At 41.3% G+C, this 18,681-nt stretch overlaps 1 protein-coding gene across 25 annotated transcripts in view; it reads left to right on the plus strand.

Annotated features, from left to right (window-relative positions):
* Positions 1-17,001, plus strand: part of PHTF2 (putative homeodomain transcription factor 2) — a 137,260-nt gene extending 120,259 nt beyond the window's left edge. For all 25 annotated transcript variants that reach the window (XM_002712019.6, XM_089329451.1, XM_051849727.3 and 22 more), the window contains 5 exons: positions 1,263-1,349; positions 7,128-7,283; positions 9,707-9,802; positions 13,459-13,584; positions 14,612-17,001. In XM_002712019.6, coding sequence (XP_002712065.3) covers positions 1,263-1,349; positions 7,128-7,283; positions 9,707-9,802; positions 13,459-13,584; positions 14,612-14,632 — 486 coding nt within the window. In that variant the 3' untranslated portion in view covers positions 14,633-17,001. The remainder of the gene's footprint in view (positions 1-1,262; positions 1,350-7,127; positions 7,284-9,706; positions 9,803-13,458; positions 13,585-14,611) is intronic.
* Positions 17,002-18,681: the final 1,680 nt, after the last annotated feature.

Here is an 18,681-nt window from a genome sequence, read left to right on the forward strand (position 1 = left end):
GAGATCTTCCATCAGCTGGTTCATTCTCCAGTTGGCCTCAGTGGCCGGAGCTGTGCCAATCTAGAACCAGGAGCTTCCTCCAGGTCTTCCCACATGGGTATGGGGCCCAAGGACTTGGGCCATCTTCTACTGCTTTCCCAGGCAATAGCAGAGAGCTGGATCAGGAAGTGGAGCAGCCGGGACTCGAACCGGCGTCCATATGGGAGGCCGGCACTGCAGGCAACACTTTACCTGCTTCGCCATAGTGCCAGACCCAAAGAACAGAATTTTAACATGGATTACAGTGCCCTCTATGATCTGGCTCCTCCTGTCTTGTCATATTTTAAAAAAACACTTTCTTCCCCAGCTTCTACATTACAGCATACTAGAGTGCTTCAGTTCTTTACGTATACAGTCATGGTTCCTGCTAGCTGCTCTTGCACATGCTCTGCCTTCTGCCTAAAACACCACCCTGTGCCCTCTTGCTCCTGCCCTTTAGAATGGTGTAAATATCTCTTTCGTAGGGAGATCTTTCAGGCCCCCTGCTAAATCACAAATATATATATTTTTTTAAGTGTTATTTATTTATTTGACAGAGAGAGAAGTCTCATTCACACGTTCACTTCCAAATGGCTGCAGCACAGCTGAACCAAGTACTTTCCCAAATGCTTAGCAGGGAGCTGGATCAAAAGCAGAGCCCCTGGAGCTTAAACCAGCAGTCCAGAATGGGATGCCAGCATTGCAGTGGCTGCTTAACCCACTGCACCACTATGCCAGCCCCATAAATCTCAGATCTAAATGAAGTCCCCCTGCCACTTATCTCAAAGCATCTTACTTATACTTGTCTTTCATAGCACCCAATACAGCTTATCACATATATCTGTAGCTGTGGGCTTGATGTCTCGTTCTCCTGCTAGTTCCTGTAAAGATAGGGACTGTGTCTGTTTTGTTTTGTGCTGTGTTTCTAGAACTTAGCACAATGCCTCGTTTTGAGCTAGTGCTCAAGAAACATTCATTAAGTAAATGATTAATGTCTGAAAAAATGAAAGATTTGAAAGTTATGATAAAAATTCTATACTGTTTATAGATATTTTCACTATGTTGCAACTCCTCAGTAAAGAGTTAACACTTAATTAAAATTTATCTGACCCATTAGGTCTATTTCAACACTGTAAGCTGTGATCAACCCACAGTGATGGGTCAGCACGTTGACTGAAAGCATAGGGATTCGCTGCTGATTAGTAAATCTGTTTACAGGTATTTTCCCTTTTCTCTCCCCGCAGCGTCGAGGTCCTCAGAGATCAGTTGATGTAATAGTTTCATCTGCCTTCTTGTTGACTATTTCAGTTGTGTTCATCTGTTGTGCACAGGTGAGTTACCTTGTTCCATGTAGAACTTAAACACATACAAAAGTGAAGATTATTTCTAATAATAAATAAGAAGAGTAATCATATAGCTGAGCCTAGTTAGCCAAGTTTTGAAACTGACTTTTTGCAGATTTTTTTGGTAGAATAAATAAATGCATCTGTTCATCTCTGTCATAAACAGTAGGCATATGCTCAAATGTCTGTTAAATAAACATGTAATAATTCATTCTTATCTAGAATCTATCTGATTATTTCCCAAAACAAACATGAGTCAGTAGAGTTATGAAGTTGTTCCATGAATCTTTGATTTATTCACATTTAGTATATTTTATTTTTTATCTCTGTATTGTCACTATGACTTATGTGCCCTGAAAATAAGTTCTCAGTGAAAACAGTTCCCAGACTAGTTAAGAAGCACAGAAGTATCTCAGGATATATTCAGGGCCAGTGCCGCGGCTCAATAGGCTAATCCTCTGCCTGCGGCACCAGCACTCTGGGTTCTAGACCCGGTCAGGGTGCCGGATTCTGTCCCGGTTGCTCCTCTTCCAGTCCAGCTCTCTGCTGTGGCTTGGGAAGGCAGTGGAGGATGGCCTGGGTGCTTGGGCCCTGCACCCACATGGGAGACCAGGAGGAAGCTCCTGGCTCCTGGCTTCAGATTGGCGCAGCGCCGGCCGTAGTGGCCACTTGGGGGGTGAACCAACAGAAAAAGTAAGACCTTTCTCTCACTCTCTCTCTCACTAACTCTGCCTGTCAAAAAGGATATATTCTGTCCTATAAAATGGAATGCAAATTTCTGTTTCAAGTAGTATGACATAGGTAGCTTATCTGAAAATTTTTCTGCTGTAAAGCACCAAATGACTCTGGAAGGACAAAAACCTAGCTTTTTAAATATACCTATGTTAGTGTGTGTGTGTGTGTGTGTGTTTACAGATAGAGTTAGTGAGAGAGAGAGACAGAGAGAAAGGTCTTCCTTTTTCCGCTGGTTCACCCCCCAAAATGGCCACTACGGCCAGCACTGCGCCAATCCGAAGCCAGGAGCCAGGTACTTCCTCCTGGTCTCCCATGCGGGTGCAGGGCCCAAGCACTTGGGCCATCCTCCATGGCCCTCCCGGGCCACAGCAGAGAGCTGGCCTGGAAGAGGAGCAACCGGGACAGAACCAGTGCCCCAACCGGGACTAAAATCTGGAGTACCAGCGCCATAGGCGGAGGATTAGCCTAGTGAGCCGCGGCACTGGCCAGTGTGGGTTTTTTTTAAAAGATGTATTTATTTGCAAGGCAGAGAGAGAGAGAGAGAGAGAGAGAGGTCATCTTCCATCCACTGGCTCACTTCTCAAGTGGCCGCAATATCTGTAGCTGGGCCAATCTGAAGCCAGGAGCCAGGAGTGGGTGCAGAGGCCCAAGGACTTGAGCCATCTTCTACTGCTTTCCCAGGCCTTAGGAGAGAGCTGGATCAGAAGTGGAGCAGCCAGACTAGAACCAGCCCCTATTTGGGATACTGGCACTGCCTGCAGCAGCTTTACCTGCTATACCACAGCACCAACGCCCTTTGTTAGCAGTTTAACATCCATTTTTATACCTATGTAACTTCACAAGACAGTAATGGCCAAAAATGAACATAAAGCCAAAAACCAAAGCAATCAGAGATAAGCACTAATACTGTGGCAGCCTGAGGACATCTTTTCCTGCTCCCATGTCAAGAAGTTAACAAAGAGGTTCTGGACACCGCGAGACCCTACAGAAGCCAAACTAAAACTGTTCTGGAGAATGTGACTGCAGTTTGGATCTCACTGGATTTCTGCAGGTCAAACCTCTCAGGTTGCAGAAGAGTGAGGAGTAGTCCATCACTGTCTGTCAGCAAGCCAACAGCTGGATTAATAGACTGATCCTACAGAAACTATAAGTTCATTTAAAATGATTAAAGACATAGGTAACACAATGGGGGAAAAACATAGATTTGGGAAATAACCAAATGGTACTTCAGAGAAATGAAAAATACAATCATTAATATTAAAATCAATGAACTGAATAAATAAAGGCAGTTAAAGACACATTTAGTGAACCGAGAGATGGAAGAAGTGACCTGGAATGCAGGTCAGAGATGAAAAGGGGAAATGGGGAAAGCGTTAAGACATAGGTGGGCAGTCTAGCATATGAGAGTACTTCAAAAAGTTCATGGGAAATGGAAGTAAAAGATGAAATTATTTTGGTGCAAAAGGAAGTTTTTTATGGGGGCGGGGGACGCAAGGGGAACGTGTTCCATCTGCTGGTTCACTCCCCTGATGACTGCAACAGCCAGGTCTTGTCCGGATCAAAGCCAGGAGCCAGGAACTCCATTTAGATCTCCCACGTGAGTGGTAGGGGCCAAGTACTTGGATCATCACCTGCCACCTTCCTGGTGCATTATCGGAAAGCTGGATCAGAAGCAGAACATCCAGAATTCAGACCAGCACTCCAGTGTGGGATGCCTGTATCACAAGCAGTGGCTTCACCCACTATGACACAGGCCAAACCCTGCAAAAAATGTTTGAAATCCATGCACAGGAGGCTTCTTGAAAAAGTCATAAAATGAGAAAACGATACATTAATTTCAAGCTTTTTGGCAACAACAAAAATAAAATTTTAATTCCATTTTCAGTGAAGTTTTTGAAGGACTCTGTTATGTTTGATAAAAATTCCAGGAGGAAGATTGAATAGGGAAGAGAAGCATTTGGAGAAATAACAGCTAAGAATTTTCCTGAATTGATGGAATTCTCTACAGGCACAAACATAGTTCCTAAAACTCCCATGGCCTAAACGACAAAGTCATTTTCTCCTAATACCAAATAACCATTTATATAACATGATGTAGCTGTGACACAGTCAAAATAAAAAACAATAACAGCAACAAAAAAACTCACTTTTTTTGGAAAAAATGTTGAAGATTGATTTATTTGTTGTTGTTTGAAAGACAGAGTGACAGAGAAAGGGGGAGACAGAGAGTGAGATCTTCCATCTGCTGTTTCACTCCCTAAATGCCTACAACAGTTGAGCTGGACCAGGCCAAAGCCAGGAGCCAGGAATTCCATCAAGGTTTCCCATGTGGGTGGCAGAGATTAAATTCCTCCAATACATCCCAGAGGCATTCATTGTCAGGGAGCTGGGTCAAAGCAGAGTAGTCAAGACTCAGACCGTCACTCTGAAATGGGATGCACTCATCCCAAACAGCAGCTCAACCTGCTGTGCAACTGCACCTGCCTCCATCTGGAAACTTTTAAAAGATAAGTAACAAATTTTTAAAAGAAAAGCACAAAGGGGCTGGCATTGTGGTGTAGTGGGTAAAGCATCCACCTGCAACACTGGCATCCCAGATGAGTGCTGGTTCATGTCCTGGCTGCTCTACTTATTATACAGCTCCCTGCTGATGGCCTGGTAAAAACAGTGGAAGATGGCCCAAATGCTTGGGCCTCTGCCACCTGAGTAGGAGACCTAGAAGAAGCTCTTGGCTCCTGGCTTTGGCCTGGCCCAGCCCTGGCCATTGTAGCCATTTGGGGAATGAACCAGCAGATGGAAGACCTCTCTCCCTGTCTTTCTCTCATTCTCTCGCTAACTCTTTCAAAATAAAATTTTTTAAAAGAAAGAAAAAACAGAATTAAACTATCATTGAAATTTTAGGTTTTTTTGAGGACTATATTGATTTTTTTTTAAGATTTATTTTATTTATTTGAAAGGCAAAGTTACACAGGGAACGGGATGCAGAGGAGGGAGAGGGAGAGGGAGAGGGAGAGTGAGGAAGAGAACTCTTATCCACTGGTTCATTCCCCAAATGGCTGCAGTGGCTGGTACTAGGCTAGGCCAAAACCAGGTGCCTGGAACTCCATTCTGGTCTCTCATGTGAGTAGCAAGGGTGGAGGCAGTTGGCCATCTTTCACTGCCTCCCCGGGATCAGAGGTAGAGCAGCGGGGACTTTTTTTTTTTTTTTTAATCTGAAAGAGATGGAGATCTTCCATCTGCTGTTTCACTCCCCAAAATGTCTGCAATAGCAGGACTGGGTCAGGCCAAAGTCAGGAGCCCAGAACTCAATTCCAGTTTTTCATGTAGGCTGCCAGAGACCCAGGTACTTGAGTTATCACCTACTGCTTCCCAGGATGCACAGTAGCAGGAAGCTGGATTTGAAAACAGAATAGCTGGTCTGAAACCAGGCACTCCAATATGGGATGTGGGCTACTTAACCCACATATGTAATTTTCAGTAGCAACAGAGTGTGTGTGTGTGTGTTTAGAAAGTTGTGTAGGACCTTATGGTATGTGATATGATATGGTATATGATAAAATTTTATTGAAAGTTAGGAAAGAAAGTATACCATGTTAACAGATAGGAAGATTCGAATCCATGTTATTTATGCTCAAGGAGTAGTTGGAATCTCATGCAATTAAATAAAATATTTTTATTTTTTGAAAATTCTGCAAGCTTTCTAAAATTCATCTCAAAGCCCAGAGAGACAAGAATCATCCAGGTAACTTTGAAGAACAAGTTACCTTGCCTTGAAAATTTTAAAATTTTCAAAACACTTTGTGATTTTGACACAAATATAGAATGACCAGTGGAGTGAGACAGGGGGTCCTACAGATCCACACATGTCAGAACATAATATATGATGACATTATAAATGACCAGAGGAAGGCTTTCCATAATAGAAAAATAAGATTGGAGTAAAATATAATTACATCATACACAAAAAGAAATTCCAGCTGAAATAACTTCCACAACCCAGTGAGAAACAGAGACAGAAAACAGTGGATATAGAATATAGAAAGAACTCAGGAGAGGAAACCCAGTTACTAATAAGCATGTGAAACATGCTTATCCTCACTCAGCATCAGGAAAAGTAAAATGAAAGCAATGAGAGAACGTATTTAGGTGCGTCAGATTGGCAGATGTTAAGAAGGTAGTTAATAATAAATTCAAACAAAATTGAAGGCAGAGACCTGTGATATGTATACACTGCTGAGAGTATAAATGGTTATTAACTGTTTTCCAGATGGCTTTGCAGTAACAAATGAGATGTGACTGTCCTAGGACTCCGCAGTTCTTACTCCTAGGTGTTAAGTCCTAGAGAAAGTCTTACATGGGTACCCAAGGAGACAAATACAAGAATGCTTACTGCAGCATTGTTTGTAACAAGGAAAATTGGCAACAAAATGAGTGTTAATTAGTAGAGCAATCCAATAAATTGTGGTTGATTCTTTTACTGTAGTATCTTAAGGAATTAAAATGAATAAATTTAGAGCTGTGTTAACAGACAAATCTTGAAAACCAGGTTCGGTGTTTAAAAAGAAAAACAGATTGAAGCAGGGTATGGATAAAAATATGATAACCTTTATATAAAATATAAAAATTAAAGTATATGTGAAATAACTTGTGTATTGAAGAGATAAATGCACAGTCATTCCTCTGCTGTGAGGCAGGGGTAGGGGAGAGAAATGAAAGACAAGGAAAAGATTAAAGGTATTTTGACGGAATCTATGATATTTTATTTGTCAAAAATCTGAAAGAAATATTGCAGAATAGCAAGATTTGACAAAACAGGGTCTAGATCCCATGGCTATTGAGTACATTATACTTTTGATATACTTAAAATATTTTGTAATAAAGAATAGAAAACACCCTCCCTTAAATATAACATGAAAATGTCCTATTACACTTATGAACAATGTATATGAAGTAAAATGTCTTTTTCTCTGGAAATGGAATTGTTTGTGTCACACTGCTGCTTCATATTGTCTTTTTTTTGTTTACTTTCAGTTGCTTCATGTTCATGAGATCTTCCTTGATTGTCACTACAATTGGGAACTAGTAATCTGGTGCATCTCGTTAACACTTTTTCTCCTGAGATTTGTTACTCTTGGATCAGAAACAAGTAAAAAATATAGCAATACCTCAATATTACTTACTGAACAGGTGAGTATGTTATAAATTAATGTCTGTAATCTACATATTAAGTTAAAATGGTTCCAGGAAGATGTTTTATTTGAATGAAGCCATTTATGCTTTTGATAAGACATAAGACTCCTCAGTGTTTCTCCTTGAGTTCAGATCTCATCTGTCTTTATGTCCCATTTTAATTTGACAAGAAGGAAATAGCATCTATAGAATTTTTTTTTTTGACAGGCAGAGTGGACAGTGAGAGAGAGAGAGACAGAGACAAAGGTCTTCCTTTGCCGTTGGTTCACCCTCCAATGGCCGCCGCGGCCGGTGCACTGCGGCTGGCGCACCTCGCTGATCCGAAGGCAGGAGCCAGGTGCTTTTCCTGGTCTCCCATGGGGTGCAGGGCCCAAGCACCTGGGCCATCCTCCACTGCACTCCCTGGTCATAGCAGAGAGCTGGCCTGGAAGAGGGGCAACTGGGACAGAATCCGGCGCCCCAACCGGGACTAGAACCCGGTGTGCTGGCGCCGCAAGGCGGAGGATTAGCCTAGTGAGCTGTGGCACCGGCTGAAATGATGTGTTTTAAACCATCAGTGGAATATGTTTGCTTTGCAGTGTAGCAAATCTGCATGGAAATAAGTCTGAATTGTTATTTAATAGAATATAGCATAATAATCTTGATGGTTAATTTACTTTGTATGAATTTCTTAAATAGCTTCTTCCACCATTTCATAGGAATTATATAAAGGAACTTATTAGCAATGAATATTCTCATTAAGGATAATTTGACTTTTAAAAATCAATAGCTGTCAAATGAGCTCAGTTAAAGGGAAAGGGGAGATTTGCCAACAACGATCAAGGTCTTTAAGGAAGTCTAAATGTACTTGGGCTTCATGGAGTTGGCCCAAGTTAACTACCTCCTCCAGTTCACTCTGAGACTGATGTCTTTTCATTGCTGCTCTTCCCTGCACCTTTCTTCCCATGGCCTTTCTCTCCTATAATTGTGGCTTATATGTGGTTTTGATTTACCTTAGAATGAGTTCTGCCATAGAGTTTACTGGTTTTTCAGTTCCTGTTCCTGCCATTTTTGGCAGATCCTGTATCAGTCCCACCAGTTCATGTATTGACCAGCTTTGGTTTAGGGTTAGGAAGGGGAGAGAAAGTAGGTGAGCACTGTTGCCCTGGCCTTTTCTCCACAGGCCCATCTGTCAAAGAAGGGAACTATGCAGGTGGGCCACTCAAATCCTTTTAAAAATGTATCTGTGAAGGTGGCATATACCAATGCCATCTTACTAGTCAGAGTGATCAGTTCCAGTTCATAATTGATCATAATGATAAGATTAAGCATCAAAGGGATCACATAAACAAGACTAGTGTCTGCTAATAATGACTGATAGAATTAAAAAGGAGAGAACAATCCAGCATGGGAAGCAGGATACACAGCAGACTCATAGAATGGCAAATGTCCTAAAAAGCACTCTGGCCACAGAAACAGCCCTTAAGGCATTCGGATCCAGCTAAAAAGTCCATGAGAGTTTCTCAGGCATGGAAAGCCAAGACACTGTGGCAAAAAAAATGACCTAAATGAAAGATCTGTGAGTGAGATCCCAGCGGGAAGAACGGGCCATCAAAGAAGGAGGTACCTGAGCCGGCGCCGTGGCTCACTAGGCTAATCCTCCGCCTTGCGGCGCCGGCACACCGGGTTCTAGTCCCGGTTGGGGCGCCGGATTCTGTCCTGGTTGCCCCTCTTCCAGGCCAGCTCTCTGCTGTGGCCAGGGAGTGCAGTGGAGGATGGCCCAGGTGCTTGGCCCTGCACCCCATGGGAGACCAGGAAAAGCACCTGGCTCCTGGCTCCTGCCATCGGATCAGCGCGGTGCGCCGGCCGCGGCGGCCATTGGAGGGTGAACCAACGGCAAAGGAAGACCTTTGTCTCTGTCTCTCTCTCTCTCTGTCCACTCTGCCTGTCAAAAAAAAAAAAAAAGAAAAAAAGAAGGTACCTTTCTCTGAAGGGAGGAGAGAACTTCCACTTTGACTATGGCTTTGTCTAAATAAGATCGGAACTTGTGAACTCAAGAGGCTTCCATAGCCTTGGCAGCTCATCACAGGAGCCTGACTTCATAAATAAGAGTGTCAATTGTTAAATTAACAGTGGGAGTCACTGTGCACCTACTCCCCATGTAGGATCTCTGTCCTTAATGTGTTGTACTATGCAAATTAACGGTAAAACTACTACTTAAACAGTACTTTATACTCTGTGTATCTGTGTGGGTGCAAACCGTTGAAATCTTTACTGAATCCTGATGAAGAATGGAATGGGAGAGGGAGTGGGAGATGGATGGTTGTGGGTGGGAGGGAGGTTATGGGGGGAAAAGTCACTACAATCCAAAAGTTAAAAGTTGAAAAAAATGTATATGTGATATAATTTTAAGAATTTTATTAATCTTTTTTTAATGAAAGATAAACCTGTACTTGAAAATGGAGAAGAAACCTAATAAAAAAGAAGAACTGACTCTAGTGAATAATGTTTTAAAACTGGCTACTAAATTGCTAAAGGTAAGAATAAGATTGAAAACGATGTAATATACAGTAACTGTGTTCATACCATATCTCAGCCCTCTGTCTCTGAAGATCCTACCCTTATTTAGTTTTCATGATTACCCACATTGTTTCCGGATTGTGTTTGGGCACATTCATGCAGTTTACATTGTAATTCTCATTGCCAAGATAAACTAATATAAATAATTTCTTGAAAATTGTGTATTAAGATTTTAGAGAATTGTCGAGGTTGACAACATTGGAAATTTATGCCTCATAGAACTTAAATAAATTTCAGACCAGAAGATTTGATGTTAATATGAATAAGCATTTCATTTATAAGTCATTTTGTAAAAATCAAAACTACCATAATTTTTGGAATGTTTGATTTAATCATTTGGGATGATTTAATGAATATTTTATTGCTGTTTTATACTGTTAGTAATGCTTCTCTTAAGAGGAAAATTTTGGGGGCCGGCGCCGTGGCTTACTTGGTTAATCCTCTGCCTGCGGCATTGGCATCCCATATGGGCACCGAGTTCTAGTCCTGGTTGCTCCTCTTCCATTCCAGCTCTCTGCTGTGTTCCGGAAGGGCCATGGAGGATGGCTCAAGTCCTTGGGCCCCTGCACCCACATGGGAGACCAGGAAGAAGCACCTGGCTCCTGGCTTTGGATCGGCACAGTGCCAGCCGTGGCAGCCATTTGGGGAGTAAACCAATGGAAAGATCTTTCTCTCTGTCTCTCTGTCTCACTATCTATAACTCTACCTGTCAAATAAATTTAAAAAAAAAAAAGAGGAAAATTTTATCTTATTCAAAAGAGAGAGGTTGAGAGAGACATCTTTCATCACTGGCTCATTTTTCAAATGCCTGTAACAGCTAGGACTGGACCAGGCCAAAGTCAAGAGTGTGAAACCCATCCCAGTTTCCCACATGAGTGGTAGGGACCAATGTACTTGAGTCATCACTGGCTGCCTCCCAGGGTAAGCATTAGCAAGAAACTGGATTGAAATCAGAGCTGGGACTTGAACCCAGGGCCTCCAATATGGTTTGTGGCTTTCCCAAGTGGCATCTAAACAAACGTACCAGATACCCACATCAGGAAAATATTTTAAATCTCAGTTTCATAATCAGTTGAATATAATTCTTTGAATTATTTATAAGTTTCCAAAGATATCTTGAATTAATAGTTTTGTGTTTGCTTGATACTTGTATGTTGACTTTCCATTGTGTTAGACAAGAGAAGCCTGTACATGTGAGACTTAAAAAGCAGTAACAATCTTAGAGAAATATGAAAGTAACTGAAATACAAAGGTTAGCATATATTGTCTCCTAGTCCAAAACCTGATGCTTAATGTGGATTGAACCTGCTCCCTCTCCCTTCTCTGGTTCTCAGGCCTGCTGATTCAACCCTAAGCTATCTTCCACTTCATCCAGTCTTGCCTGTTAATCCTTTCTTTTGTGAGCTCCTTGTCTCACTTATGATTTTGATACCCTGAACTCCTTAAAAACTGTGCTGGCGTCTGGCCTTTCTGCTCGCTAATCTTCCTTCCACATTGCTGACCCAGTGCTCTTTCTCACATGCACATCTGATGTGCTGTCCCCTGCTTAAATTCCTTTAGTGTCAATCTTTCCACAGTCTGCCCAAAGAGTGGAGTGACCCTGACTTACGGAGCTAACTGTGCGTTTGGAGTGCTGCCTCCCTTGTCCCTGGGCTGTAACCATGCTCAGTATCCTGCAGCAGTTCAAATGTGCTGTGTTCTCAGATGTCTGATAACCCTTTCTCCTTATGGCCCCACTGCTTAGGATCCATTTCTCTGTAATTCAAAGGGCGGTCCTTTGAATTATGTGTATGTCTTACCACAGTAAGGTCCCTCAGCTTAGAGACTGGTTTCCCAGAGCCTACAATGAGGCCTGGCCTGTGGAAGAATTTTAAATGTTCGAATCATATATTTGAAAATGAATTACCTTGAAGGGAAATTTTAACATATGTATTGATATTGTCACAAAAGTTGGCTATTTCAGTTTTTAATTCCTCCACAGTGTCTATTCTAAGTCTTATACTGAATAAAAGCTCTCTAACCTCTGCATAACTACCTGACCAATACTTTACTGATCATTCTTTTAAAGGAAATTACTTTCTCCTAAAATAAATTGATAAATAAAGCTACTATTAAAATTTACTTATTTAAAGTTTAATCAGGTTTATCCTTTCTTTTTTTTTTTTTTTTTTTGATAATCATGGCACCTTTGCCATTCATTTATTTATTTATTTATTTATTTTTAACTTTTATTTAATGCATATAAATTTCCAAAGTACGACTTATGGATTACAATGGCTTCCCCCCCATACCATCCCTCCCACCCACAACCCTCCCCTTTCCCACTCCCTTTCCCCTTCCATTCACATCAAGATTCATTTTTGATTATCTTAATATACAGAAGATCAGCTTAGTATACATTAAGTATGGATTTCAACAGTTTGCTCCCACACAGAAACATAAAGTGAAAAATAATAGATGATTTTTTTTAAATGATGATGAAATCAGAGCAGACCTATTGTCATGTTTAATCCCAGTGAGAGTCAAGTTGGGAATTGATAATTTCTTTTTTTTTTTTTTTTTTTTACAGAGGATCAGTTTAGTATGCATTAAGTAAGGATTTCAACAGTTTGCACCCCCATAGAAACACAAAGTGAAATATATTGTTTGAGTACTCGTTATAGCATTAAATCTCAATGCACAGCACATTAAGGATAGAGATCCTACACGAGGAGTAAGTGCACAGTGACTCCTGTTGTTGACTTTACAAATTGACACTCCTGTCTATGGCATCAGTAATCTCCCTATGCTCCAGTCATGAGTTTCCAAGGCTATGGAAGCCCTCTGAGTTCTCCGACTCTTATCTTGTTTAGACAAGGTCATAGTCAAAGTGGAAGTTCTCTCCTCCCTTCAGAGAAAGGTACCTCCTTCTTTGATGACCTGTTCTTTCCACTGGGATCTCACTCGCAGAGATCTTTTGCCAGAGTGTCTTGGCTTTCCATGCCTGAAATACTCTCATGAGCTTTTCAGCCAGCTCCGAATGCCTTTAGGGCTGATTCTGAGGCCAGAGTGCTATTTAGGACATCTGCCATTCTATGAGTCTGCTGAGTATCTCACTTCCCATGTTGGATCACTCTCCCCTTTATTTACTCCATCGGTTAGCGTTAGCAGGTACTAGACTTGTCTATGTGCTCCCTTTGACTCCCAGTCCCTCCACCATGACCAACTGTGAACTGAAACTGATCACCTGGAACAGTGAGATGGCATTGGTACATGCCACCTCGATGGGATTGAATTGGAATCCCCTGGTATGCTTCCAACTCCACCACTTGGGGCAAGTCAGCCTGAGCATGTCCCAAATTATACATCTCTTCCCTCTCCCATTCCCACCACCATGTTCAACAGGGATCACATTTCAGTTAATTTTCAACACTTAAGAATAACTGTGCATCAATTACAGATCTAAACCAGTCATATTAAGTAGAACATTATCCTTTCAAAAAGTACCCATTACTTATAGTTTTTTGGAAATAATGTTTTTTTCGAATCCTCATTGCAATTGCCTTGAATGATTTGAACTGATGATTATTCTTGAATCCGGAGCTACTGGGTTTTTATATCTCTTTCCTGCTAGGAACTGGACAGTCCCTTTCGACTGTATGGACTCACGATGAATCCGCTGCTCTACAACATCACCCAGGTTGTCATCTTGTCAGCTGTCTCTGGTGTGATCAGTGACTTGCTTGGGTTTAATTTAAAGGTAGGAGCTTGCAAGGAGTTGTTATCTCTTAGCGCTCTGCTGTCTTCCTGGGACACTTACTTCACCCTGCCACTCTGCTGGGATCCCACAGGCCCAATAGTAGAATCATTCTGATAAGATTATACAACGAGTAGCCGGCGCCGCGGCTCACTAGGCTAATCCTCCGCCTAGCGGCGCCGGCACACCGGGTTCTAGTCCCGGTCGGGGCGCCGGATTCTGTCCCGGTTGCCCCTCTTCCAGGCCAGCCCTCTGCTGTGGCCAGGGAGTGCAGTGGAGGATGGCCCAGGTGCTTGGGCCCTGCACCCCATGGGAGACCAGGAAAAGCACCTGGCTCCTGGCTCCTGCCATCGGATCAGCGCGGTGCGCCGGCCGCAGCGCGCCGGCCGTGGCGGCCATTGGAGGGTGAACCAACGGCAAAGGAAGACCTTTCTCTCTGTCTCTCTCTCTCACTGTCCACTCTGCCTGTCAAAAAAAAAAAAAAAAAAAAAAAAAAAGATTATACAACGAGTGAAAACAGCTTCACATTTAATCTGAAGGAATGATATAGATTCAAGGCTGATAGTACTGGTAGAACTCCTGTTTTGGAAGAGCATTCATTATAAATAGAACTCTTGAGTAGGCAATATTTTTTTTACTCTTTTAATATGAATCTAATTTAGGTGATAAAAGAGGAAAAAGAAGAGCCCTATTTCTATTTTTGGACCAAAGTTGTATTATTTGTCTACTAAAGCAGTGTATATATACGTCCTCTAGTATATATACAACTGTTGTAAGATGTGGGGTAATCATGGTAAACAAGTCATAGAAGTATTTTGTCACTTCTCAGTAAAATGGAGCAAAAGAAATCTTATTTTCACTTTTTTTTTGTTTGTGTTTAAGGCAAACTCCTCCTGAAAATAAAAGAGTAAAGGAGTTATAATCTTAACACCTGTACTTGTATTTTGATTAAAATAATATCATGTGATATGATTTCAGTTTCAGTGTTACAACAGCTCTAATGGTGACTACTTGTATTTTTTTTCTCTAGCTTTGGAAGATCAAATCATGATGGTTCCGAGGAGAGCAGATGTGGCCTCTTTTCCAGAGAGAGGGAACTGATGACGCTGCCTGAGAGCAGTCGCTGACTGCCCGGGAGTCTCAGCTGGGAAACTGAAGTGTTTACATCAGACTGTCTTGTGCAATTCTTATATTTATTTTACTTGTTCACTGTTTTTTTTTTTTTTTTTACATTTACTTTAGTCTTTATATTTTATTTTTAAGCATTGATGTACTTAGTTGTTGAAAGGGTGATAAAACTGGTACCAATACTTGAGATCCTGGTAATTGCTCACAAATAGTTGACAGAATAACAAATTGTGACAACAGAAGCCATGGCTAAGCTAAGCACTGTTTCTCCATCGATGCCGTGAACTTGCCTTACTTGAGAAAAAACTCTAACTTTGGAATATTGCATGGGACTGAGCGAAACACAGATAGCATGTTCTTCAGTAAATCCAGACCAGTCAGGGTTTTTCTTGGGTTATTTTGGACAATGCCAGGATCTAAACTGATTAAGCTGCAGTTGAAGCACCCTTCAGTATTAATATATATATCGTATTACATACAGGTCAACAAGTGCTCTTTGATGATAAAACTCTTAATAGAGCAATAATTGTAAATGGTTACCATACTGTAAGATATTTTGATAAAAATTAGTAATAATTGTATTTATTTGAAACACTGGGCTGTTTGCACAGCTCCGACTGTGCATGCTCAAAATGTGCACTTTTTAAAATTGTTACTTTTACTGCATATCTTTATAGGGGATATGTTATAGTGTACTAGGGCGTGATATGGTATCACTCACAAGTGAAGTGCCTATTGATATAACTAAAGTATATTATGTTTACTCAAGTGAAATAATTTTTCCCCCATGGTACACTATAGTGTATGCTGTTCATACCACACTCAAATGAGCAACTTAAGGATAAGGTTGAGAATAAGTAAAATATTCCTCAGATTGCTAGTTATGAAATTATATCCAAATTTTCATAAAAGACAGCTTCAGCTTGCAAATTCTGTCCTCCGAACTCAATCTGGTGCGTTTCCCTTCCCTGCCCCCATCCATTTTATAAGGGCTATTTTAGATGTTGTTAACCTGGAAGGTTAACTAGCACCACCCCTTCGATCATTTGCCAAGTGTCCAGTGAGAACTCACCATGTTGGCACGTTAGGTAAATAGGCAACTATGATAGTATCTTTATTGGGCCTTGATTTTAAGTTGTTATGTTTGTACAATCAGAAGTGTTTTAGGACTTCCATGAAACATGAGATGTTTTTCAATTTTTTTTTTTTTAACTGGGCATCTGGTTTCTAAAACAAAGAATTTATTTAAAACAATCTAGAATTTTCTTGGTGCAAAGTGTATCAAGTTGGATATCCTCACATTTTTACCATGTTTTAAGGAGTTTAAAATAATTAATTGTAAATAATTTATTTGATTGGTGCAGGTCTGATCCCCAAATCGTCATCTTAAAACCAGGAATGTGTGGAGAACAGAGCCATGCCACATCAGCGTGCTCTTGCCATTCCTTTGGGCAGCCTCAGCTCAGCCTCACCATGCAGTACGTTCTTTTTATGTAGAAGACAACCGGAAGCATTTTGTTTTATTTGCCTCTGTGCTAATATGTTTAATAATGACCAAAGTGCATTCTGAGTTTTCTCAAAGAATGTATTACTGGAGCTTTAAGAACATACTTAGTTTCTCATGTGAAAATTTAGGCTTTGTCTGGTATGTTTCTTCTTCCTCTATTGTCTAATGTTGAGGTTGTTTTTAGGAATTATATTTTATAAACTTTTTCAAAATAAGGTACATACCTATACAGAACTTAACATTTTGCACAGAATATATCAAATATATTTTGAGAAAAAAAAAAGTACGGCATGAGTTCTGTTAGGAGTAAAAGATGAAATTATTGTATCTCACACACACAAAAAACTTATTTCAGAATGGAAATATTTTTGAGAAAAGTAGTTGAGTATAATGATTTAGGAAAATGCTTGTTCCAGGTTGAACTTCAATTTAACATAGAGTTGGGAATTGATTTATTAAGTACAGTGTACATGTCAACAGCGTGTAACATATTGAATTATGGTCACTTATGTGAGCAGCAGCAGGATACTAAAAGGACAAAGTTGTCATTTCAAGGAATCTCAGAACATTAACAAAACTGTTTTCAAAGGAGAAAAAAAAATCGGCACTGCTGCCTTAAGAATACCATGAATGTAAGAAATGGTAGCACATCACATAAAATAGAAAAGGCAGTTCAAAGATAGAATTGTGGCAGATGCTGTGTGTTAACTGTCGTTTCTTTGCCACATGTGTTGTATTTGAAAGTTTGAACAGCAAGTTTAAAATAAAGCATTCTATGACTGACAGTGTTGGTTTGTTTTTTAAAAAGCTTTCAAGTCACACTTCTGTGATAATTTTGTGATTGCTATAACATGAATTTTAGTTTTAACTGGTGGATTTAGGGGAAGTGAAAATAAATGTTTTAAAACATAGTAGCATTTAATATTTTGTTAGGATTCTCACATGAAAGATTAATAACATATACACAGAATTTTCACCTCCAAAGAGCTATTATGTCATTAATGTTTGTATTTGCAAACAGAAAACTAGTGGTAACCTGTGATGTTAAAACTCACAATTGGAAGGATAGTGGTGGTTTTTTTCCCCAAGCAAAACTGCATCCAACTTTGTTAAAGATTGTTTTCATAAACAGTCCTGGTTTTTCGGGCAGGCGATGGGCAGATGAGAACAGCTTTCAGCTCCCCTCTTCCACGAACCACCCAAATCAGAAAGGCACTGTAAAACCCAATGAAGTCTTGCTTTGATGTTCTGCAAATGGGAAGTTCAGAGTGAGGGTTGACATTTCACTTCTAGCATGTTGTTTAACAACTTTTCACAAGCTGATCCGACCCTGACTTGGAAAAAATGAAATGAGAATGGCAGAATGATCGATCTGAAAACCCCCACTCTAGAGAAGGAGCCGTTGCTGTCTTGAGGGACCGCTTCCCCATGGCCAGACTGCCTGCCATGCTGGTAACACAGTTTTTGGAGTCAGGTCTCAACAGTTGTCTGGGTTTCAGGGAATGAAGTCTGTGCTGAAGGCGGACAGGGAGGAGGGTTTAGTTTTTCCACGCCACAAGGTTTTGTGCCCTGTGACTGTGTGGCGTGTGTCAGCAGTAGAGTGTCCCACCTGGGAACCAAGTGGAAGGCTCAGAACTAGAAGAGAAAGGTGTTTTCCCCCACGTCGATCCAGCTTCGGGGGCATTCTGTTAGTGACCCATGCCTCTTCCCCAGAAACAACAGTGTTCTGTGTGCTAACCACATAGCTTTAAGAAAAAGGTATGCCGGTGCCGTGGCTCACTAGACTAATCCTCCGCCTTGCGGCTCTGGCACACCAGGTTCTAGTCCCGGTCAGGGTGCCGGATTCTGTCCCAGTCACCCCGCTTCCAGGCCAGCTCTCTGCTATGGCCCAGGAGTGCAGTGGAGGATGGCCCAAGTCCTTGGGCCCTGCACCTGCATGGGAGACCAGGATAAGTACCTGGCTCCTGCCTTCGGATCAGCGCGGTGCGCCGGCGCAGCAGCCGTTGGAGGGTGAACCAACGGCAAAAGGAAGACCTTTCTGTCTCTCTCTCACTGTCCACTCTGCCTGTCCAAAAAAAAAAAAGTGGAGCAGCTGGGACTTGAATCAGTGCCCATATAGGATGCTAGCATCACAGGCAGCAGCTTTACCCGCTGCACCACAACACCAACCCCAGATAGTTATGTTTTTAAACAGATGATTTTACCACATGAACTCATCATGAAAGATCATGGCCAACTTTAGTCTGGTTAAGGATTCTAATATTTCGACTATCTGAGTGGTACAAGTGTCCAGAGGGCTTAAATTAGTCAGCGACTATTCATTCAAGTGTATTTTCAGGCTTGAACTTAAGCTCCTCATAGTTGGCATTTTGAAGGAGTTTTCCCTTCAGACTTCAAAACAGAGCATGCCGCCTGCCACTGCTTTCATTTGCTGCCTCACAGCACCAACACTCAGCCTTTCTGTT

This window comes from Oryctolagus cuniculus, chromosome 3 (assembly GCF_051225735.1).
Source record: "Oryctolagus cuniculus isolate XC-2025 breed Fujian yellow rabbit chromosome 3, ASM5122573v1, whole genome shotgun sequence".
In the NCBI taxonomy this organism is placed as follows: domain Eukaryota; kingdom Metazoa; phylum Chordata; class Mammalia; order Lagomorpha; family Leporidae; genus Oryctolagus; species Oryctolagus cuniculus.